The 23,243-nt window shown below is 48.0% G+C and overlaps 1 protein-coding gene across 2 annotated transcripts in view; it reads left to right on the forward strand.

Annotated features, from left to right (window-relative positions):
* Nucleotides 1-7,353: 7,353 nt before the first annotated feature.
* CYTH1 (cytohesin 1) overlaps nt 7,354-23,243 on the forward strand; it is a 76,086-nt gene continuing 60,196 nt past the window's right edge. Inside the window, exons 1-2 of one of the 2 annotated variants that reach the window (XR_011246845.1) lie at nt 13,643-13,997; nt 16,005-16,041. Coding sequence is in view for 1 of the 2 variants with exons in the window: in XM_069541991.1 (XP_069398092.1) it covers nt 7,597-7,618 (22 nt within the window). In the remaining variant the exon portion in view is untranslated. Of the gene's footprint in view, nt 7,619-13,642; nt 13,998-16,004; nt 16,042-23,243 lie in introns of those variants that run through there. The other variant, XM_069541991.1, reaches the window with a different exon arrangement.

Below are 23,243 nucleotides of genomic sequence, written 5' to 3' on the forward strand. Positions count from 1 at the left end.
GAGTGGGTTGCCATTCCCTTCTCCAGATCTTCCCAACCCAGGGATCAAACTCAGGTCTCCTGCATCAACAGGCAGATTCTTTACCATCTGAGCCACCAGGGAAGCCCCTAGGGTTGCTGACCCCACTGCTGGGTGGGGACCACACTCACAGTTCTGATCTAACAGTTCTTACATGGAATGGTCAGTAGGACCCTCTGTGGGGACCTCAGTGTGCTCTCCAGACCAATCTCTTCCACCCCTTGGGGACCTCACCTCCTAGCTGTGTCTTGTGTCTTGCTCTTCCCCCTTTCTTCTCTCATGAACATGTTCAAGTGTCTGCCATCCTAAAAAAGCCCCCTTGTTTCCAGGTCCCCTCCCAGCCACCCTCTCCCTCAACTTAGCTTTGATTTGCCTTCTGCCTCATTCTCCTCTTAGCCTGCCTTCTGCCTGCGTCGCTCCATTCAAGTGATCCATTTCCCAAATTTGATGAGCGTTTCCCACGACTTATTTTCAGGGTTTGACACTGTTCATCCCACTCTCCCCGAAGAGCTCTTCTTTTTCTGTCCCTTAAATGTTAAATCTGTTGGATCTGGTGAGCCCTGGATACTTAGATGGAGCCAGGATCAATCCATTTCAATCAATATACCCCATTGTCTAATCGATGTATCCAGAGGATGCTCGTGGATATCCTACTGGCAAATTCGTGGCCCAGACAGAGTTCATAGCTGTCTGCCCTCCTCCTACTTGTGTCCAACTCCTGTGATCCCCTCGAGGCTGGGGGGGTCCCCATCCACCCAGACGCCAAAGCCAGAAACGTGCCTGCTAGGCTCAGCACCGTCTTCACGTGACTCCCACACGTCAGTGATGGAATTCTGATCTTTCCACCTGGCTGTCTGGAAAAGTCCTCTTTCCTGTCCCCACTGCCTGGCTCGCAGCTTGAGTCACGGCTATGTTTCTTTTTGATTCGAATCGTCTCCTAACCAGTTCTCCAACCTCTAGAGAAGATCGGCTTTCTGGTCCACCTTCCTGGCCCCCCCAGGACCGTCCTTGAAGACAAGAAGCCCTAATCCAGTGACTCCTGTCCTCAGGTTTTCCCAGCACCTGTCACACTGTGTTGTTGAAAGGACGTGTCAGTCTTTATCCTGTGCTAACAGTGGGGACTGCTAACATGCACCTCTATGTGGTTTTTTGCTCTTACAGTATTAGAAATGATCCACGTTTCATGCACTTTATTCTCCCTTCTTATGTGTATGAACTCTGTTTTCTGCTTTGCATGGCCTTGGTGAGATAGATGCTTTCCCTTGGCAGAGACCAGTGGGCATTGATTCTATCGGGTCTCATTTTCCAGGCCCCCCTCTACAAGAAGTCTTGGTGGAAGGGGTGAGTCAGACAGGAGCATTGTTGATGACTGTGCCCTGGTTGAAAGTGATAGTTGCTCAGTCATGTCTTTGCAATCCCATAGACTATACAGTCCATGGAATTCTCCAGGCCAGAATACCGGAGTGGGTAGCCTTTCCCTTCTCCAGGGGATCTTCCCAACCCAGGGGTCGAACCCAGGTCTCCTGCATTGCAGGGGGATTTTTTTACCAGCTGAGCCATCAGGGAAGCCCAAGAATACTGGAGTGGGTAGCTAATCCCTTCTCCGGCGGATCATCTCGACTCAGGAATTGAACCGGGGTCTCCTGCATTGCAGGCAGATTCTTTACCAACAACTACTAGGGAAGCCCCCATTCACGGCTCAGAACGGAGCCAGCCTGCCTCCGTTGATATCCTTGGCCCAGAGGCCTTGCCCAGTCCTCCTGACGCTGCCTCTCTGAGCCCCTGCCCCCCATCCCCCACTTTTGTTTTTTTTTCTACAAGTGAAAACATTTTGGCAGGTCTGGCGGGAACCAGAGCATTAGCTCCTCTATTTGAAGTGAGAGCCTGGACTGTGTGGCACATGGCCAGCTGTCTTTTGGGCGGCAAGGGAACAGTTGGTGACAGCTGGATACAATCAAGATCCATTACAAACAGATTTCCAAGTGCCATTCACACACAGAAGAAATTGCAAGCTTTAGCAAAATAAAATCTGGGGGTTTTCAAAGCAAGACAATGCCCCAGCCTCGGCCCACGTGAGCGGTTTAGTTCCTCGTCTCTGTAACCACACTTCCTTCCCCAGCCCCACCTCCCTCTTGAGTGCAGGCTTAGGGGGTTGGGGGAGGCTGGCTAGGCTGGCAAGGGTTCTCCCTAGGCCAGGGTGTCCATGCCCTGCCTTGTATTACGAAGGACACCTCTGTCTAAACCTGGGTGGGAAGGGGTCTGAGGCTGGCTTCTAGCAGGGCCTCTGGCCAGCCTCAGTCAGGCTTCCCACCCTGGTCTCCGGTAGAAGGAAGGGTTCACAGGGTGGTTGGTGGGTGATCGCTGGCAGGCCCAGCTGAGCGCATTCATCATCTGTGAAGCAGGTGTTATCAGAGGTAGCTGTCTGTCAAACCCCGGCCCTGGCCTTGGCAGAGCTCTGAGCTGTGGCTCATTAGGCAGCCGATTATGGTTCTGTACAGAGGGGAGGGCTTCGGATGTGGTTCTCTTGGGTCTGTGGGTCTGTTGGCCTCAGCAGACCGTGTTCCTTGACCCCATGGTGGTGGGTGGTGATGGCCGGAGTTGTTCTTTCGGCACGTGGAAGGCGTGTCAGTGTTCATGGAGGGAGGCAACACTGTCCTCCCTTTTTTCATGAGAACCTTCAGCTTGCACCACCCGCGGGGCCCCCGCCACCTCATCCTTTTTTTTTTTTTTAACTTTCGGCTGCGCTGGGTTTTTGTTGCTGTGCGGGCGTTCCTCTGGTTGCAGTGAGTGAGGGCTGCTCTCTAGTTGTGGTACACAGGCTTCTCAGTGCGGAGGCTTGTCTTGCTGAGGAGCACAGGCTTCTGTAGGGCACGCAGGCTTCAGTAGCTGCGGTTCCTCAGCTCTAGAGCTCAATAGTTGTGGCACACGGGCTTAGTTGCCCTTTGGCATGCAGGATCTTCCCGGATCAGGGATTGAGCCCGTGTCTCCTGCATTGCAAAGTGGATTCTTTACCACTGAGCCATCAAGGCAGCTCTGCCTTATTCACCTTGATGGGAGAAGAGAGAGAGAGAACAAATAGAATCATTTGTTTTAGAAAAAGGAACCAGATTAAAAAAAAAAATGGGCATGAGGAAGAACAGAAAGATCATAGTAAAATCCCTTGCCATCGTACCTTATATTTAAGTCCACTCTAAAAGTTTTATTTAAAGAAAGTAATAATATCATATGATATCACTTACATGTGGAATTTAAAATATGACAAAAATAAACTCATTTACAAATCAGAAACAGACTCACAGACATACAGAACAAACTTACGGTTAAGAAAGGGAAAAGGGGGTGGGTGAGGAATAAATTAAAAGTTTGGAATTAATAGATACTAGCTACTATATATAAAATAGATAAACAACAAGACCCTACTGTGTAGCACAGGGAACTATATTCAATGTCCTATAATAACCATGATGGTAAAAAATATGAAAAGGAATATATATATATGTATATAAAATGGAATCACTTTGCTGTATACCCAAAACTAATACAACATCGTAAATCAACTCTGCTTCAATAAAAAATATAAAAAATAAATAAAAACAGGTAATACATGTATATGGTACATCATTTAAAAGCTGTGTATTTCCCAGGGCCATTGCAACCAAGTCCCACAGACTGGGGGGCTTAAAACAACAGAAATTTATTCTCCCACAGTCTGGAGGCTGGAAGTCTGAAATCAGTGTTGGCAGGACCACACTTTCTCTAACGAACCCTTCTTTGCCTCTTCCAGCTTCTGGTGAGCCAGGCGTTGTTGGCCTCTCAAATGGCCTCTCCATCTTCACATGGCCTTTTCTGTGTGTGTCTGTGTCCTAATCTCCCCTTCTTAGACGGACACCAGTCAATGGATCTGGGCCACCCTTATGATCTCATCTTAACCTGGTTACATTTGCAAAGATCTTATTTCCAAATAAGATCACAGTTGACAGGCGCTGGAGGTTAGGACTTTAACATACCTTCGTGGGCTCACAATTCAACCCCTAAGAATTGTGTATGTAACGAAGAGTCTCCCACTCCTGTTTCCCTGGCAACTGACTTTCCTTCCAGAGGCAGGGTGGCCCCCAGTACCCCGTGTGCCCTCTTAGCTATGGTCTGTGCTTGTCCACTAGTTTGGGAGCCCTGAGAAGACATGGCTTTACAGCTGTTCCCTTTGTCGCTGTGTCCTCAGTATTTTGAACAGTGCCTGTCACAGCATTGTCTCCCTGTCCTGAATATATGTGGAATGGCTGAGTCTACAGTGTAAATGTACATCACATGTAGATGCATTTTTGCTAGGAATAGAAATACATTATACACCCATGTTCTGTCCTAGCTTTTCCCACTTCACACAGCTTGGAAACTGGCTCACTTTGGTAAACGCAGAAATCAGCTTCAGTCTTTTAAAAGACTGTGGGTGCTCCCTTGCATGAAAGTACCGGTATCTAGTAACCTGTCCCTTTTTGAACACTGTTTCTAAAAAAGTTCAAAGCATCACAGTTTAAGCATGGGATAAAAAATAGATATATTTTGGGTTACCTCTGCTCAAAAGCCTTCCTTCATCATTCTATTTTTTTGGCTGTGCAGCACAGCATATGGGATTTTAGTTCCCTAGCCAGGGATCGAACCCTCACCCCCTGCAGTAGAAGTCTGGAGTCCTAACCACTGGACTGCCAACAAAGTCCCTCATTATTCTAATTTTTGAGATTATTATGTAAGGCAAGGACTTCGGAAGGGAGGCATCAACTTAAAAAAAAGTTGTCAGGCTGATCAACCCACTAAAGAGAACAGACCACAGTGACAGGCCTGCAGGGAGCCCCAGCCCATTTTCAAAGTTCTTGACGTGGGCGGGGAGGGGGTCAGGGGAAGCAGCAGACCAGTGGATTCCAGACGCTGGGCTCTCTCGGCTCCTCCGCTCTGTCCTCCCTTTGAGACTCTCCCTCTGAGGTCTCCCTCTGAGGCCCCCAGGAGCTGAGGTCACAAGTAGTAAGAGAAGCTGACCTGCTGGCTCCCGTTTTATACTGTGACCTCTGTGGGCCTCAGTTCCCAAATCCACAGTATGGAGATAACAGCTCAACAATGCACCCCCGCCCCGCTCCCCAACACCCGCAGCCCCTGAGCGAGGAACATGAGCTAACAGAGGGTCTTTGACAGTCACCAGTGGTCAAGTAGGGATTCCCAGGTGACTCTAATGGTAAAGAATCTGCCTATCAATGCGAGAGATGCAAGAGACATGGGTTCCATTGCTGGGTCAGGGAAGATCCTCTGGAATAGGAAATGGCAACCTGCTCCAGTATTCTTGCCTGGAAAATTCCACGGACAAAGGAGCCTGGTGGCTACAGTCCACGGAGCTACAAAGAGTTGGACACAACTGAGCATGCATATGTTGTCAAGTACATTTTACGTCCCTACCCAGTGCATTCATTTACAACCAAACCAAACATTATCCTTACGGTACAAGGTGGATGCTGATTCTCTTTTATTCTATCTTCTCTTCCTTCAATGGAGATTGGTTTTTCAACCATTCAGAGTCAGGACCTGCCACTGGAAAACACTGTTGTAATGAAACAATGTAAGTTAAGGGAATTTGTTTACAGTCAAAAACCAGGCTAATCGAAGTGATTAGCATTCATGCCCTTCCCATCCAAAGGTTTGGGAGTTCAGATCACAGGGAGAATTAACCTGTGGCCTCAGTTGCTTTTCTGCCCAAGTTTTGGTCATCGAGCAAGAGTTATGTAAAATCAATGAAGATTAAACTCTTAGGTCCACCAGAATCAAGCTTCTATGGGTAAGATAATCTCTGTGAGGGAAGTGTCTGATTTCTGGAGCTATTGGAAAGAAACACTTGCCTAAGGAAATAAAGCCCATCTTCTTGGACATACGGGAGACATCAAGCTTCACCATCAAAGCCTGGGTCCGACAGCTCAGGGAGTAACAGGGATATTTTTGTTTGTGAATGCACAGTTTTCCTAGCCACCAGAAGGGTGGGCCAGAGCTGCACCCTGATGGAATGTGAAGATTGGGATCCCTTAGACTGATAATGTTGGAATCCATCTCATCAAACAAAAACATTGTCAGCTGTGCTGAAGTCAAGCAGAAGACAGCAACAGATCACAGATCAGTACTGGGCAGGAGCCTGGATTATATAGGCAGATGCTTCATTTCACGGGTGTGAGACAGGTCCAGGGGGCTGAGGTATTTGCCCAGATCACAGAGCTAATAGGAAGCAGATGTGGAAAGAAAACCTAGAGTTTCCTCATTCATTTACTCCTTTTCCATGAGAGGAAAGGGACTTTCCTTTGTTGTCTACCGGGAGGCATGTTTTGGAACGGTCTGTAAGGAAACAGACTGCTGAGGAGGGTCACAACTCCCCCTGATGGAGATATTCCCTGACATTTCAGGGGCATTGCCAGGACCTTGGGCTGAGCTCTTCTCCCGCAGCACCCCCAGTACAGCACATTGTGCTAGGGGGTCCAGGGTCATGCCCCCCAGGAGGGTCCTGGACCATCCCTGTGTGATCCTTCCAAATGACACACTTATAATTTTTATGTGTAGCACCAAATCAAGAACGAGCATATCCATCCAGGAACAAGTAAAAAAGCAGCATTTTCGTTTATTTTTCTGAATTAAAAATTGGTGATGTCCCCACCTCCAGGTGCAGAACTACTGCCCAGGCTCCTCAAAGGGCAGCTCAGTCTAACCAGTGGGTGGGGATTGGTCGGTCAGCCCAGTGCAGGCAAATAAAACATGTAAGGCACAGCCTAGAAACGTATGAATCCAACAGTCGCAGGAATCAAGGTCACCAAAATCCTGACATGCTGTGAGGCTGAGGTGCCTCTCTTTGAAATTTGATCGGGGTACATTCAGAGGACAAAGAAAAGGAAGTATATAAAGGCAATGAACTCATGACATTCACGGTGCTAAGGTTCAGACTGCAGAAATAATGAACTCAAAATATTCTGGTATTCGGCCAAGGACTAGCCGGACCTGTGAAACTAACGTCAGCGAGGACCACCCTGCCCTTGAGTGGCCGGACACGACCTTGGTACCTTTGTGGGCGGCTGGGCTCTGGTCTGTTTCCCAGGCCTCAGCCACCCTTAGGAAATCCGAAACCTGCTGGGCCCCCGGAGGCGGCCGAGGCGGGGCCTCGGGTTGGGGCGTGGTCAGAGGCGGGGCCTCGGCGCCCGGGGCCAGCCAGAGGGGCGGGGCCTCGGCGGGCGCGCGTACGCAGTCCTGGGCAGAGTAGAGGACGCGGCCCCAGGGGTGCGCGCGCGGGCGACGGGGGCGGGGCCGCAGGCCCGGGGGCGGGGTCTGGGCGGGCGCGCGTGCGCAGACGCGGGTCGGGAGGCGGCCGCGTGCTGGGCTCTGTGTGTGTGTGTGCGCGCGCGCGCAGGCCGCGGGCGGGGCGCCCCGCGGGAGACGAGGGGCGGGCGGCGGGCGGCGGGCTTGGGGCCGGGGGCGGGGCTCTGAGACTCGCCGGGCGAACGGGGCCGGGAGCTGCGGGACCTGGGGCGAGCGGCGAGCCCAGGCGCGGAGCCTGGCGCCGGCACCATGGACGAAGACGACAGCTACGGTCAGTACGGCCCTCGGTCCGGCCGGCGGACGCCCCCTCCCTTCCTCCCTTCACCGGCCCGGCGCCTTGGCCGCGCCTCAGGCGACTCACGTTTCCCGGGGACTGTGGTGCCGGACGCGAGCCGGGCGGGGCGGGGGCCTCCTCAGGGCAGGGGGCACCGGGGGCCCCGAGTGTTAAAGGCTGAGGGGTGATGAGGGGCCGACGTCGGGGTGCACGGGTCTCGGGGGCCGGCGCTGGGGGTCGCCGGGCTCCAGTCTCTGGGGCCGCATTCGTAGGACCGGGGTCTCGGGGCCTGAGTCTCCGGGGCGGAAGTCCTCCAGGGTGAGGGTCTGTCTCGAGGCCGGGGTCTAGGGCGGGGTTCGCGAGGAGAGGAGGGTCTCGGGGTCCGGGTCTCGGGCGGGGGTCTCGGGCCGCTGTCCCGCGCAGGCCCAGCCTCCCCCGCGAACGCTCAAGTTCCCCCGGCCGTTCTCCGTAGTTTCCGGCCCCTTCGGTGCTGGCAAGTTATGTACCCTGGTCCATGTCTTTGTTCAGAAACAAAAATGAGAAAACACAGGCAGCGAACCCCGAGTGGACAGGCTGCCACTTGACGGTGCCGTCGGGGCCGGGATCTCCTGCCGCCGGCCACCCCAGGGTCCGAGGCTGACCGCCTCTCCGCGGAAACGGGGCTGCTGTTCCCCCAGCGCCTGCGGGGCGAGCCCGAGGGGCGCCGAGAAACCCAACTTTGCCTTCTCATCTGTGCCCAGAGACGCGGCACAGCCCTCACGCCACACCGACAGCTAACGCTTGACAAAACTACCCGTTTCCAAAGCCTCCTTCTGCTGACCTCACCTGGGAACTGTTGGCCATCCGCAGGGCATTCGTCTGTCAAATGGCTTCAGATTGCCAGGCTGGCAGAAGGCTATGTGGAATGCTTTCGTTAATTTATTTAACGTTTTATTCCCAAGAGATGAAAGAATGGCAGATAGAACAAGTGGTGAAGTTTTGTGGTTTGGTAAGCAGAGTACAGACAGCAGTTTGAAATGCTTGTGTGGCTTAGTGGAAGCGAATCCGCTTTCTTGACTAAGTGACATAGGCGACGTTTGTTTCTTAAGCTCTGAGGGAGCAAGCTTTGTTGTGGGGTATGTTAAAACGTGAAAGGTGAAGCACCTTGTTACTTTTCTGTTTGTTTACCAGTAAGTCATTGAGGAACCACTGACCGCAATAGGTGGGTTTATGACCCACAGTGGCAGACAGGGGAAAGGCCAGAGCATGTGGGATCGGTGTCCATCAGATGTCCCCTGGTTACCTTCCAAGTAAAAGCAGTGTGTGCTTTTCCTCTGTGATTGAAAAAAAAGAAAACACCCACGATTGATCCCAAAGGACTTTTCAGCCCCACTTAGGTGTCTGTTTCTGCCCACCCAGGAGAAGCCTTCTCCAGCTTTGCGTGCTCCTGTACCATCTCTTGCTGTTTAATCCAGGCTTTCTTCATGCCCTCTCCTGGTGGTCTTACCCACCGCTCGAGGCAGGAAGCTGTTGGTCTGGTTGCTTTGAACACAATGACTGCTTTGCCACCAGGCATGGCATGAATTCGTGCTCAGAAAGGGTGAATGGAAGCAGGGTGTATTTGTTTCCTGTGGCGGCTGTAACAGATTGGCACAAACAACATAAACTTGTTATCTTACAGTTCTGGAGGTCAGAAGTCCAAATTTGGTCTCACTAAGCTAAAATCAAGGTGTTTACTGGGCTGTGTTCCTTTCTGGAGGTCCTAACAGGAACATCTGTTTCCTTGCCTCTTCCAGCTTCTAGAGACTGCCCCCGTTCCTTGGCTGCTGGCTGCCTTCCACCTTCAGAGTCAGCAGGTAGCATCTTCTCAGTTCTGTCTGGCTTCTGCCTCTTCTAGTTAGGGCTCTGTGACGCCATTGGACCCACCTGATAAGGATAAGGATCAGCAGCCTTAGTTCTCCAATGGTAACCCCCTTTTTGCCACGTAGGGGCGGCGTGTTTCCAGGTTCTGGGATTAGGACAGGGCTATCTCTGGGGCCCATTATTCTGCTGACCACACATAAAGATGAGGAAGAAGTTATTCTTTTCTTTCTATTTATACAATTAAAAAAAAACATATTCTTCGTATATTGGAGGAAGCAGAAAGGTTGATTTAAAGATTTCCCCCACTCATTGGGTTTACCACACAAAAAGTACCTAATGGTTCAAGATGATCATAACAAGAAAAAGGTTCCTAGTTCTTTTTAAGGTTTGCCTCAGTCTCCAGAACTTTCCATTTCTCTCCTAGGTTTTACAGAGAATTTACCTCAAAAGATAAGACAACTATTCAGATTCCACCTTTCAAACGAAAGTGGGTGCTGTGGACTCAAACAGTGCATAGAATGCCAGGTCCAGGGGGTTCCCTCGGAACCTCCATTGGTGGTTCATGAGTCAGCCTAGGTCACTACCATGATTTTTTAACATTGTATCTTTGGGGACAGGGTTTATGATTTCCATGCTATCACCTTGCTAGATAAAACCTTTGAAACATAACTCATTTATAATAAGCTAAAGAAAGAGAATGTGTCTTAGAGTTTCTCTGTTCAACGAAAGAGAATTTTGAAAACTCACCAGAAGGCTTTTCCTAACTGCATACTCTTTGATGTTATGTGCTGACCCAGAAACCACACCACTGAGTTCAGCAGCCCTTTCTCTTGTTCACTCCCTGTGATCCTGAGTTGTTTATTTGTCTAGTTGTAATGCACTAGATCCATACAGCATGGTTCAAACTACACATGTGGTGTGATAAACCAGACTGTGAACACCTGTGTGAAGTGGGGGGGAGGTTAAACAAAAGTCAATTTAAAGCATTTTTTTTTTCTTTTAAGAAAAATGTGGAATTAGTGGTTTTCTAAAAGCTTAATTGACACTTTAAGAAAGATGTTCCTAATGCTTGTGGCTGGCTGGTCTTTATCCCCGCCCCCCCCTTCTTTCTAAACCCTGAAATAGTTGGGATTTTTGGGGGGTCATTTTACGTTCTTATTAGATGACTGTACTTCCTGGATGTCACAGTTCTCACTTGTAAAAGGAAGAGGTATTTTTACCTTCATAGCGTTCCCTGCCCACGAAAGGACTCAGTGACTGTATTCCTTTTTGTTACTTCTGAATTCAAGCAGACATTTTTAACACGCAGTCTGCTTCTTAATGGGCTTTCAGGCCCCTCTGAGATTGTATGTGAGAGTTTGTGAACGTGCGTTTTTGGAGAGTCCTTTGCTTTAATCCAGTTCTCGAACGGCTCTGACTCTTGGAATTGCTGCTCCAGAGGTTTGCCTGCCTCTCTATTACAAAAGGTCTTGAGGTAGAGATGGGCAGGGTCCATCCAGTAGTAACATCGGAAATGTTAGTGGTGATGATTCTATATCACGACTCTGATGAAATAATCGGATTTCTGAGCATAGGTTCTTAAGATCCCTGAACCCATGTGCTGTTCAAGACCTTTACTTCCCAAATACAGACCTTACTCCTCTCAGCTTTTATTAGCTTCGGCTTATCCCTTTTCTGCTGCATGAGGGAGAAGAAGCCTTTAAGAAATAAGCCTCTCTTGAGAGAGTGGAGATGTTGATCTTAACCAGGCATACCTGGCGTCCTCAGATGATAAAAGTGCGGTGTGGGCAGTGGTATGCATAGGCAGTGGCATGCATGGGTGCTGCTGCAGGACTGTGCGTGGGAGCCTATTGCGTCCAGGAGAGATTTGCTGTTTGGTCTTTGTGCCTTAAGAACAAGCGTGGGGCCTGGTACCCAGTGGAAGCAGCTCAGTGACTCTGGAAGGAATAATAGATTGAGCCAGTTTCTGTGTGGCAAAAGTTAACATTTGCTGAACTTGAATTTTTCTCTTCCCCCCGATCCCAAACAGAAACTAGAACACTTTTATGAATGTGCTTGACCCTATGCCAAACCAGTTTTCTTCATTTTTCTATGATATTGATGACTTTCATTGTTCCCAAGTGTAGTTTCACTCTTAGTGATTTGCGTTTATTGAAAAGGATACAATTACATAAAGTCAGGGTTTCTTAGAAAATCTGGAACACAAGGTTACCATAATTACATATTTTGTGGTCTATAAGGTAGATTTCCAGGGGTGACATTAACATGTCAGAGGATATAAACATTTTGGGAATTCTTGATGGGTGGTGTCAATTTGCTTTTTCAAAAGGCTGTATCAGGCTACCCTGTTCTTAGCGATATATGGGGGTATGTGTTCCAGTATCACTACCAGTGTGCCGCTGGTGAGGATTAGCATATGAAAGCTTTTTTAAAGAAAACTAATTTAATGGTTACAAAATGGTTCCTCATTATATCTGTTGATTACTGGCTAGGTTAAAAAATTTCTTTTGTCTATTTGTGTATTATGACCTGTATTATGGCTGTTCATGTGAGATAATGGTTCATCGATTTAACTGAGATTAACTCCTTCTTTCAGAGAAGGCAGTGGCACCCCACTCCAGTACTCTTGCCTGGAAAATCCTATGGCTGCAGTCCATGGGGTCGCTAAGAGTCGGACACGACTGAGCGACTTCAATTTCACTTTTCTTTAAGGCCTCTATTAAATCAACAGATTTATGTTTTTCTCACTCTGATGTTTTAAGCATGGGGAAAATATATGCTTGAATTTGGGGTTTGGGTCGGATTTTGACCATTTGTAGCAGTCGCTCATTTACCTTTCCTTTGTTTTTCTCTTAAAAATTGAGGATCTCTCAACCCATATATTGTCTTCTGGACAAATACAGAATGTTTCCTTTAGGGGAGAAAATTGTGAGTTCTGTAGTTTTTATTGGTTTGGGTGACAATGATAAATAGTTCAGTCTGTGGGATCTTAGCATAGATACTTGCCCCTTTCTGAGAGTCCTGTGTTAGTCAAAAGCCATTTTGCCAAATAGAGTTTTTTCTTGTGTATTTCATGCCTTCAGAATTAGGTAGTTGTCCAGTATGAACTAGAAGGAGGACGCCTTCTCATTCCAAGGGTGAGAGCAAGCATGTGGGTCACCTGGTGGGGGAGGAGAGTGGAGATGTTTATGAGAGATGGTGAGGCAGAGGATGGAACCGTGTTGCCAGTAGAGTCTCCTCTCCGCCCTTTTCCTGTTCACCCTCCAAGACTAAGTCGTGGGCAAGGGGCTCCAAAAGAAAAGCACTTTGCCCGAACCTGTCCATCTGCTCCATTGCCACACAGCCTCTCAACTGTCTAATTATTGTTGCTCAGTTTCAGTTGCAATAAGAGGCCTGGAGGAGGTGGAAAATTATTTAGAAATGTTTTAAGAATTGAATCCCACATCCTCTGAAAGTGCTGGTGATGTTGTTTTGCTTCTTTGCATGGACCAAAAAAAAAAAAAAAAAAAAAAAACCCAAACACGTAATATAGGGTGAAGGCTGTAGGGGATTTTTGCTACTCTTCATTATCCATGATGGCGCGAGCCTGTGTCTTTCTGCTGCTGTGGTGGTGAGATGGTTGAGAGCTGCTTCCTGTGAGACCTGGCTCCTTTAGCAAGGGTCAGGATGTTCCCTTCCTTAGCCAGATGCTTTCCGTGTCTTCCACCTCTCTCTCTTTTTTTAAAGTCTTCAGGAAGGATTCAGTGGGAATTCCCTGATGGTTCTGAGCTCTCACTGTCCAGGGCCCAGGTTCCATCCCTAGTTGAGATACTAAGTTTCTGCAAGCTGCAAGACCAAAAAAAAAAAAAAGCTCTTTCAAAAACATGCCTTAATCTGACATTGTTGCAGTCTACATTGTAATTATTAAAGTTGGGTATAAATGATGGAATAGGTTTAATGCTATTAGAAAAACTTCCCCCTCCAGTAGTCCTGAAGCTGGTTTGGGCCCTGTGAGCAATTTGTAAAGGCTAACTCAGTCAGCAGGCACTCACGACCACATCGTATAGCCCTTGCTATCACAGGTGCTTGGAGCCCAGCAGGAAGAGACAGATGTAGAAGGAGGCTGTGAAGGGGAGTGTCAGAGTGGGTGTGGCAAGTGTGCAGGAAAACGTAGGCCCAGAGAGGAGAGAAGTTCTGCTTGGAGCTGGGGTCGAACTGGACGGGGCAGAAGACAGTTCATGCAGGAGCTGGCATTTGGGCTGGACTTTGAAAGATGAGTTGGTGCCAACTAGGCAAATATGGCAAAGACATGCATTTCAGACCAAGAATGAACCAGCGTGGCTGGAGAATCCAGCCCCTTTGGGGAGCTGCTGGTGGCTCTGTGTGCTTGGATGGGCTCCTGGGTAGAACCCAGGACTTTCCTCTCTGTGCCACAGGGATCATCGGTGGAGGGGGTCAGGCTGGGCTGTGTCCAGGTGATTATTTTGCATTTCAGAGAGATCCCCTGTGGTGCGGTGCAGCTGGAGTCCTTCTGGGAGCTGTTGCAGGCATCCAGGTAGGGGAGAGGATGGGGCCTGAGTTAAGGCAGTAGGGGTGGGGGGAAGGGGCGAACAACCACAAGACTGAGTGAGGACCTGAAATCAATAGGATGTGGTTGCCAGAGTTTGGGAGAGAGAGCATCGAAGGAAGGTAAGGAAGCCGAGTGAGTCTGGGGAGAGCAGTTGCGTACAGCGTGTGTAGACTGAGTGTGTGGAGCTGAACACGAGCTCAGGTGAGGACACACAGAGTGGAGTCCTGAGGTCTGCACAGACCGTCCGCTGGTCCCTTTAGGCAGCTGGATTCGGAGCCGGCACTCTGGGAGTGGAAGCAGGGAGGGGGTCATGTGGCATGCGGAGAAGCGGTCCAGGAACATCGTCTTGGACATGTCCCCGTTGAAGGGCTGGACAGAGAAAGTGGCCCGGAAAGGAGACGGGCCTGTGCAGTTGTGTTATGTGTATAGATGGCTCTTTATAGGAAACTAGAGGGGGGGCCAGCTAGAAGGCAGTGCAGAATGGAGAGACTTGTTTTTAATTTTGGGAGACTTAAGACTGTTTGCAGACTCTTTTTTGAAGACTGCTCTGAACCCGCCTTGGATTAAGGTATTCATAGACTGTGTGCTTTGAACGCCATGTAGGATGGGACTCGTATTTCATTTTGTCTGGTGAGGCTCTTATACACAGCAGCTGCAGGACTGCATGTGTTTTTGCAACCTTTTTAGCTTAAATTACTTTCTGTTATGATCTCTGCTTCCCTGAAATACTGTTTCCAACAGCCCTAGTAATTGAAATTGAGAATGTTTTGATTTTTAGCTGTATTCTTGCATTTCCGGCTGCCTACTTGATGTTTCCCTGTGGGTATCCTATCATCATCTCGAATTCAGCATCGAAATGCAGCCTTCTGCCTCTCTCTTGTCTTAACTCTCTCCTCCAGACTCTTTTTCTTTTTTTTCTATTTTTATCCCCATTTTCTTATCACTTCAGTTACTGAGGCTTGAAAAAAATGTTTGATTCCTTTGTCTTTCTTGCCTTCTAGTTTTCCAACCATCCATCCATCCATCTATCCATCCCATTTTTTATTATCTTCTTTGTGTTATGCATTTGCTTGATGCCAAGGCTATGAAGAATTTTAAACGATGGGCCCTGTTTTCAAGAAACTCAAAGTGCAGGATAGTTGCTGAGTTGAAAAATTTCAGTCAGAATATATGAATTTGACAGATGCTCTGATGGAGGCCTAATAAATGCTGTACCAGCCCGAGGGCTCCAATCTTCAGTGTGTTTTGAGTGAGAGATACTTTTCAGTCAAACACCTAACCTTGGGATCAAATGAGGTGGGAGCATCACAGAGCAGGTGTTACCCCTGTACCTGCGGCAGGTGACTGTGTGCTGTGCGCTGAGTTCACTGCTGAACGTTTTTCATATGTTCCTCCTTAATCCTCACCGTAATTCTGGGTGGGAGGTACAGTGGCCGCACCCACTTAACGGGAGAGGAGATAGAGGTTGAGAGATTTATTTACAATAGGTGACCTGACTGATGAGCTGTACAACTGGTATTGGAAGCAGGTTTCTCAAACTTCAGAGCCCCTGTGCTCACCACTTCTGCTGCACAGCCTGCTCGTTCTTCTTCTTTTTTTTTTTTTAAATTGAAGTATAGTTGATTTACAACGTGTTAGTTTCAGTATACAGCAAAGTAATTTCGGTTATTGTTGTTGTTCAGTCGCTAAGACGTGTTCACCTCTTTGCAGCCCCATGGACTGCAGCATGCCAGGCTTCCCTGTCCTTCCCTATCTCCCAGAGTTTACTCAGACTCATGTGGATTGAGTTGGTGATACCATCCAAACACCTCATCCTATGTCGCCCCCTTCTCCTCCTGCCCTTGGTCTTTCCCAGCATCAAGGTCTTTTCCAGTGAGTCAGCTCTTTGCATCAGGTGGCCAGAGTATTGGAGTTCCGGCTTCCGCATCAGTCCTTCCAATGAATATGCAGGGTTGATTTCCTTTAGGATTGACTGGCTTGATCTCCTTGCAGCCCAAGGGACCCTTAAGAGTCTTCTCCAGCACCTCAGGTAAGTTATGCATAAATTTGTATGTACATTCTTTTTCACCTTCTTTTCCATTATAGATTATTATAAGATATTGACTATAGTTCCCTGTGCTGCACAGTAGGTCCTTATTGGTCGTCTGTTTTATATACAGTAGATCAGCCCTGGGATTTCTTTGGAAGGAATGATGCTAAAGCTGAAACTGCAGTACTTTAGCCACCTCATGCGAAGAGTTGACTCATTGGAAAAGACTCTGATGCTGGGAGGGATTGAGGGCAGGAGGAGAAGGGGACGACAGAGGATGAGATGGCTGGATGGCATCACGGACTCTATGGACGTGAGTCTGAGTGAACTGCGGGATTTGGTGATGGACAGGGAGGCCTGGGGTGCTGCGATTCACGGGGTTGCAAAGAGTCGGACACGACTGAGCGACTGAGCTGAACTGAGTGTGTATATATTAATCCCAAATGCCTGATTTATCCCCGTGCCCCCTTCCCCTTTGGTAACCATATGTTTGTTTTCCGTGAGAATTTCTGTTTTGTAAATAAGTTTACTTGTATTACTTTATAAGTTCCACATATAAGTGATAATTATGATACTTGTCTTTGTCTAACTGACTTCACTTAGTATTTTAGTCTCTGGGCCCATCCATGTTGCTCCAAATAGCCTGCATATTTTTATTTCCTATTATTTCACACCCCTGTCTTTACTTTTACATACCTTTTCTAAACTTTCTTGTGGAATTAGGAGTTCCAATTCCATGATTCCATGTCTTGATACATTTCGTTTACTTTTTTGGTTAAAACCTATGTTGCTGCTGCAGCTAAGTCACTTCAGTCGTGTTCAGACTCTGCGACCCCATAGACAGCAGCCCACTAGGCTCCTCTGTCTCTGGGATTCTCCAGGCAAGAACACTGGAGTGGGTTGCCATTTCTTTCTCCAGTGCATGAAAGTGAAAGGTGAAAGTGAAGTCGCTCAGTTGTGCCCTACTCTTAGCAACCCCATGAACTGCAGCCTACCAGGCTCCTCCGTCCATGGGATTTTCCAGGCAAGAGTACTGGAGTGGGGTGCCATTGCCTTCTCCGAAAACCTATGTTACAGGTTATTAAACAGATTAATATTGGAAGAGCCTGTCGCTCCTGTTAGGGTTTGAGACTTGAGGGTTTGTTGGATTATATAGTAAAGTCCCTCTTGCTTGGTTGCTCGGTTGTGCTGGCCTCTCCTGGGGCCTTTGGTGAGTGGAGGCTGGTATGGCGACAGGAATGGCGCTCCTGGCCCTTGAGGATTCCCTGGAGCCAGACCCATTTTGTGGTTGGGCAACCAGAGTTTATGTGGGAAGGCCAGGTAACCAGGTGAAGGTTAATACAGGAGTCCTGCCTCCTGCAGATCTGTCCCAAAGCTGGCCTGCCCACCACTTCCAGGGCCCTCTGGTGTGGCTCTTCACCTCTCACCGTTTACGATGAACTAGAAGAAGGTGCTGAGAGAGGAAACTCAGCAGTGAAACAGGAGACCACTGTGGAGGCACCGTCTTTCTTCACAAGAAGGGCAGTGTTGCCATTCATCCAGCATCCATCTCACCACTCTAACTTCATCCGTGTGCCTCCTGTCAGGGGCTGTCTGTTAGACCGTCCCCTGGAGGGATCACTGAGGGTTCTGATGCAAGACTTAGCTCTGCGGGCTGAGAAAGACTTTGGAGCCTATATTCCTAAGCGAGCATGCTGATGTATGATGGCGTTTGTGAAGAAGTTTTTAAAGCCAGCCTTTGGTCATTTGATTGCTCTCAGCCCAGCTGTGGAGGTTCCTGCCCAAAGACCGTGTTTCAGGGGGACTTCCTAGTGGTCCAATGGCTAAGACTCTGCATTCCCAATGTAGGGGGCCAGGATTGTTCCTGTCAACTTGCAAGCTGTTGAAATTAGAATTTAGCTCTCTTACCTCACACGTGCGCTGTCCCGTTTGATTCTTCTGTGTTTGTGGTTTATTTGGGGGCTTGGTTCTTGCTGCAGCTGGTTGTGGTGATAACCAGTTAGGAAGTTTCTCACTGCTGGCTTGCTGGGAGGGTTGTGAGTACGGTTTCTATGCATTCAGAGATTTCAGTACAAATCTAAAAAAAGGGATATTTGGACAAAGCATATGATTATTCTATTTTTGAAAGATGAGTGTGGCAAGAAAATTCTTAAAGAGCACCACTATCACCTATAGTAAGGTGATTTCTGGTGTGAGTTAGGAAGTATTAAGGTATTTGACAAATGTATGCTCCTCTGACCATGGGATTTGCCAGGCAAGAATACTGGAGTGGGTTGCCATTTCGTTTTCCAGGGGATCTTCCTGACCCAGGGGTCAAACCCACATCTCCTGTGTCTCCTGCTTTGAAGGCAGGTTCTTTACCCACTCAGCCATTAGTAGCTTAGTGGTTTAAGTGACAGGGATTAAAAATTGGTAATTGTTTTTTTGTGTGTGATTTTAAAAATCAGGAGGACAACTGGACATGTTAGTAGGATGCTGCTTTGACTTGGGTCTTTTCTGGACATGCTATCCGCATGGTAGACAAAAGTGGCTTCACTGTATTAGTTTTTTATGGCTGTTGTAACAGAGTATCATGAATTGAGTGGCTTAAAACCATGCTAATTTGTTTTGTTGTCCTGGGGGTCACAGTCTGGAATGAGTCTCAGGGCTAAAATCAGGGTGTCAGCTTTGTTTTTTTTGGAGGCTCCAGGGGAGAGTCCATGTCCTTGCCTTTCGCACCCTGTAGAAGCTATCTGCATCCCTTGGCTCGTGGCCCTGTTACATCTTTTTCATTCATTTTGTTCTCTTTTATTCCTCTCATTACATCCTCAAAACCAGCAATGACTGATCAAGTCTTTCTCACGTCTTATCCCTCTGATGCTGACTCTGCCCCACTTCCTCATTTTTCCCCCCACTTCCACTTTCGAGCAGTCTTATGATCATATTGTGCCTACCCAGATAATCCAGGATAATCTCTCCATCTCTAGGTCAGCTGATTAGCAACCTTAATTCCATCTGCAATGTTAATTCCCCTTCACCATAGAATTTACCAGATCCACAGATTTGGGGTCTGTTCTGCAGACCAGATCACGCTAGCGATTTTGTTCCTTGGCTGTTTCTTGTGAGGCGGGACCTCTTTCTTCTTGAGATGTTCCATATGGATAGAAAGGACTACAGTGTTGTGTGGACTTTTTCTAATTGCTGTAAGCATTTCTCGTCCTGGAAGAGCGTTCCTCTTTCAGAGGTAGCACACGTGCAGAGCAGCAGCAAACTCTGACCTGGGTGTCCTGTTTCTGCTCCTCAGCAGCCCTGTTTGTCACCAGATTGCTAGAACAGAGAATGTCTTCAGTTGTTGCTGCCTGTTCTTGAATGTTTTTGTGTTGATACTTAATTTGGTAGCAAAGAGAATTTTTTTTTTTTTTTCGGTTTCAGGTAATGAAAACATCCCTGAACAATGGAGCTTGTTAGGAAAAAGGAGTTCCTTGTTGTAGAAGATCTTGACATGACATTGGTGATTATTTTCCGACACCTGCCTTTGTTCTTCATGTTACATGATGGGCATCTTGTGTAGAGGAAGCAGGCGAGTTGTGACACTCTCACAAATTCATGCTAAAGGCTCATTTGGTTTAATTTCCTACGGAACTGAATTTTTGGCTAAATACTACTGTTCTTTCTGTTTTTGCATCTTGTTGTTTATCTTTCATTTTCTCAAACATATAAATATGTATACATACAAGAGGAATTTCAATTTCTACTTTAAAAAATTATAGAAGTAACATATCTTTCTGGACTTCCTGGGTAGCTCAGCTGGTAAAGAATCCACCTGCGATGCAGGAGATCCCAGTTCGATTCCTGGGTCCAGGAGTTCCCCTGCCGAAGGGATAGGCTACCCACTCCAGTATTTCTGAGCTTACCTGGTAGCTCAGATGGTAAAGAATCTACCTACAGTGCGGGAGACCTGGGTTTGATCCCTGGATTGGGAAGATTCCCTGGAGGAGGGCATGGCAGTCCACTCCAGTTCTTGCCTGGAGAATCCCCTTGGACAGAGGAGCTTGACGGACTTCAGTCCATGAAGTCACAAAGAGTCAGACACGGCTGAGCAACTCAGCACAGCACAGCAACTTACCTTTCTAGTAAAAATGTGACTGATGGAGAAAAGCCTATAGTTAAAAGTCACTTCTGACTTCTGGTTCTTTGAGGTTGGAGAAGACTCTTGAGAGTCCCTTGGACTGCAAGGAGATCCAGCCAGTCCATCCTAAAGGAGATCAGTGCAGATCAGAATGACTGATGCTGAAGCTGAAACTCCAATACTTTGGCCACCTCATGAGAAGAGTTGAGTCACTGGAAAGACCCTGATGCTGGGAGGGATTGGGGGCAGGAGGAGAAGGGGACGACAGAGGACAAGATGGCTGGATGGCATCACTGACTTGATGTACATGAATTTGGATAAACTCCGGGAGTTGGTGATGGACAGGGAGGCCTGGCGTGCGGCGATTCATGGGGTCGCAAAGAGTCGGACACGTCTGAGAGACTGAACTGAACTGAACTGATGAGGCTCTAGGAAGTTTGTGTGATTTTAGTTCTCTGTGTTCCTCAAGGTCAGTTGCTTTCCACACAAAAATATGTTGCACATCATCCCCCGATTCCTGCCTGTGCAGCAGAAGTGAAGAAAACAGTCCTTGTAAAGCTGAATTGCTCTTGGAGAAAATAAGAACCTCAGAACCCCTTGTATGCGAAAGTCAGGGGATCTCACATGTAGGAGACCACGTGAGGAAGATGTGTGCCTCCGTGTTACTGCAGGAGTCAGACTGAAGCTTAAATGTTGCTTGTTTGCCTGCCCGCCTGAAGCTGGGAATCTAAAACAGGGGTTAGAATAGTGCTTCCCGTACCTGGCTCATCTGCAGAATCGCATGGGTCATTTTAAAAAGCAGTTTATTCTGGGGCCCTGCTCTAGCCATGGCTAGTGAACCAGGATCCTCCAGGGTAGGATCCAGGGATGAGTGAATGAGTACAGACACGTGCACACATGTACGCGTGTATTTTCAAAGCACCTGAATTCAGGAGCCCAGATGTGGAAGATCAGTGCTTGGGAAGCTTGTGCTGCTCTCTTTGGGGTCACGTTGCTTGATCCTGTCTTGGGTTAGAGATGGTTCTCTTCATTTCTTGTGTGTGTTTGAAATGATGGTGTGAGGATTTGTGTCCAGGATTATAGGAAGGGTTGACTGAGTGTTAAATGCATTTTTTTCCAACTGTAACCATCTAATTGATGTGGTTTTGCTTTAGGCCATTCAGAATTCAGCTTAGAGGGTTTTGAGCTTTCAAGCAGAGGTCCATAAGAAAAGGCTCCGTGGATCAAAGAAGCAAAAAATAACCAAGCTTGGGTTCTATTTTTGCTTCTTTATAATAGCTACCAAGTTCATCTGCCTTCCCGCTTCAGCTTCCTCAAGTGTCTGTGTGGTTTTAGTTTTTGCTCCTTTTAGAAAGACACCTTCCCTGTGTGTTGCTCAGTTGCTGGGCAGCTGCTGGGCAGGCGCCATCCTGGAGTCCTGATTTGCACAGCAGAGGAAGTGACCTGAAAAGAGCCTTCCCCTCTCTCTCTCAGGACGGATTGCCAGGCAGGTGAGGCCTGCGGAAGGGCTGAGGCCCAGTCACCTGCCAGAGCAGCTTCCGAGTGGCCCTCAGCCTCTCCTCAGGCATTGGTGGATAGGCTGGCTGTAACTGTAACGTCTTTCTTACTGTAGCACTTGGACGAGCTTTGAAAAGTTAACATTGTGGAAAATTTTAAAACACATGCAGAAGTGGATGGAAGAGTGTAAAGAACTCCTGTGGACCCATCACCACAAATATTTTGGTGTAGTTTCCTTTCAGTCTTTCTTTTTTCCCTAATGTATATTCTTACATGTCCACCAACCTTAAGTCCTTGGAAAATGTAGGATTTAAAAAATAAGCTTAAACCTCAGCTTCTACCTTAAGAGACTAGCGAAAAAGAGGAAATGAAGTCAAAGTGAGCAGAAGGGAGACGTAAAAGAGCAGGAATCAGGGAGACAGAGGACAGAGCCGCTGCCCAGCAGAGCTCCCACCTCGAAGGGAGGTGGATTAGCAGAGACGAGGAGGAGGGCGTCCGCTGCTGATCACAGTTCAGCAGCCGGGTTATATAGTGCTGAGCAGGTGGCTTGGCAGAAAGAGCACCGGGCGTGGAGCCTGGCTTCTGGGTCTGGTACGGTCTCTAAGGGCCCTTTGATCTTGGGCAAGTCACTTGGCATCACCAGGTCCCCTGGAAATGTGGACAATGGTATCTTTTCTACCTGCCCTGCAGAGTTGTTGCGAGGTCAAATAAGACAATGCATGTGAAAGTAATTTACATAAAACAGCTAGGAAAAAAGTGAACTATAAAATTTGATAAGGAGAAATTTGAAATTACTAGATCAACTGAAGCTCAGGGATTATATGTGTGGATTTCATTTACAACAATAACAAAAAGTTTAAAAATTAGTTCCAGTCGTTCTGTGGAATGTTTTGTAGCTTTTTAAAGAAAGATAAATATTTTTCTGTGCCCTTAAAATGTATATATGGACGAGTTTTTTGGCAGCATCTGCCAGGGAAGGACCCCATCCTCACAGGGACAGCAGGAGAAGCAAGACTTCAAAGGGGGTGCTGGCAGCTGGCTGTCTCCCCGCGGCTCCGTGGGGGCTGGGAGCAGGGAGCAGGCCTCACTGGCTCAGACAGTTTGTCACATGGAGCCCAGCAGAGACCGGAACCCAGGCTGGAAGTGCTGCTTCCCCGACACCAAGGCCCATGGGGTGACAAGGTGAGCCCAGATGATGGCCACGCTTGAACTGGGTTACTCTGCAGCTGAGGAACCAGGTGCCCAGGGCTTAGCACCCTCCGCAGCAGACAAGCCAGCCCTCCCCTGGGAACCACCTGGTCACACGGTGGCCTCATTGGCCGACCAGCTGTGACAGAGTATGTGCAAGGATGCTCAGGCCCCATGGTGACTCTGCCCAAGGCTGTATAATACGATTGCATCGTGATTTGATTACTTGTCCTTTCTTGTTGGTCATTTAGAAGTTTCTTCTCTGTTCTGTAACAAGTTAACCATGTAACATCATTGTTGGTAAAGCTTTGCCCACATTTCTAATTGTTTTCTTAGGCTAGACTTCTGTAAGTGAAATCACTAGGTCAGTGACTAAAAACTCTTTTAGTCTCTTGATATGTACTGCCAA

The sequence above is a fragment of the Ovis canadensis genome, chromosome 11 (genome assembly GCF_042477335.2).
Source record: "Ovis canadensis isolate MfBH-ARS-UI-01 breed Bighorn chromosome 11, ARS-UI_OviCan_v2, whole genome shotgun sequence".
Classification (NCBI taxonomy): domain Eukaryota; kingdom Metazoa; phylum Chordata; class Mammalia; order Artiodactyla; family Bovidae; genus Ovis; species Ovis canadensis.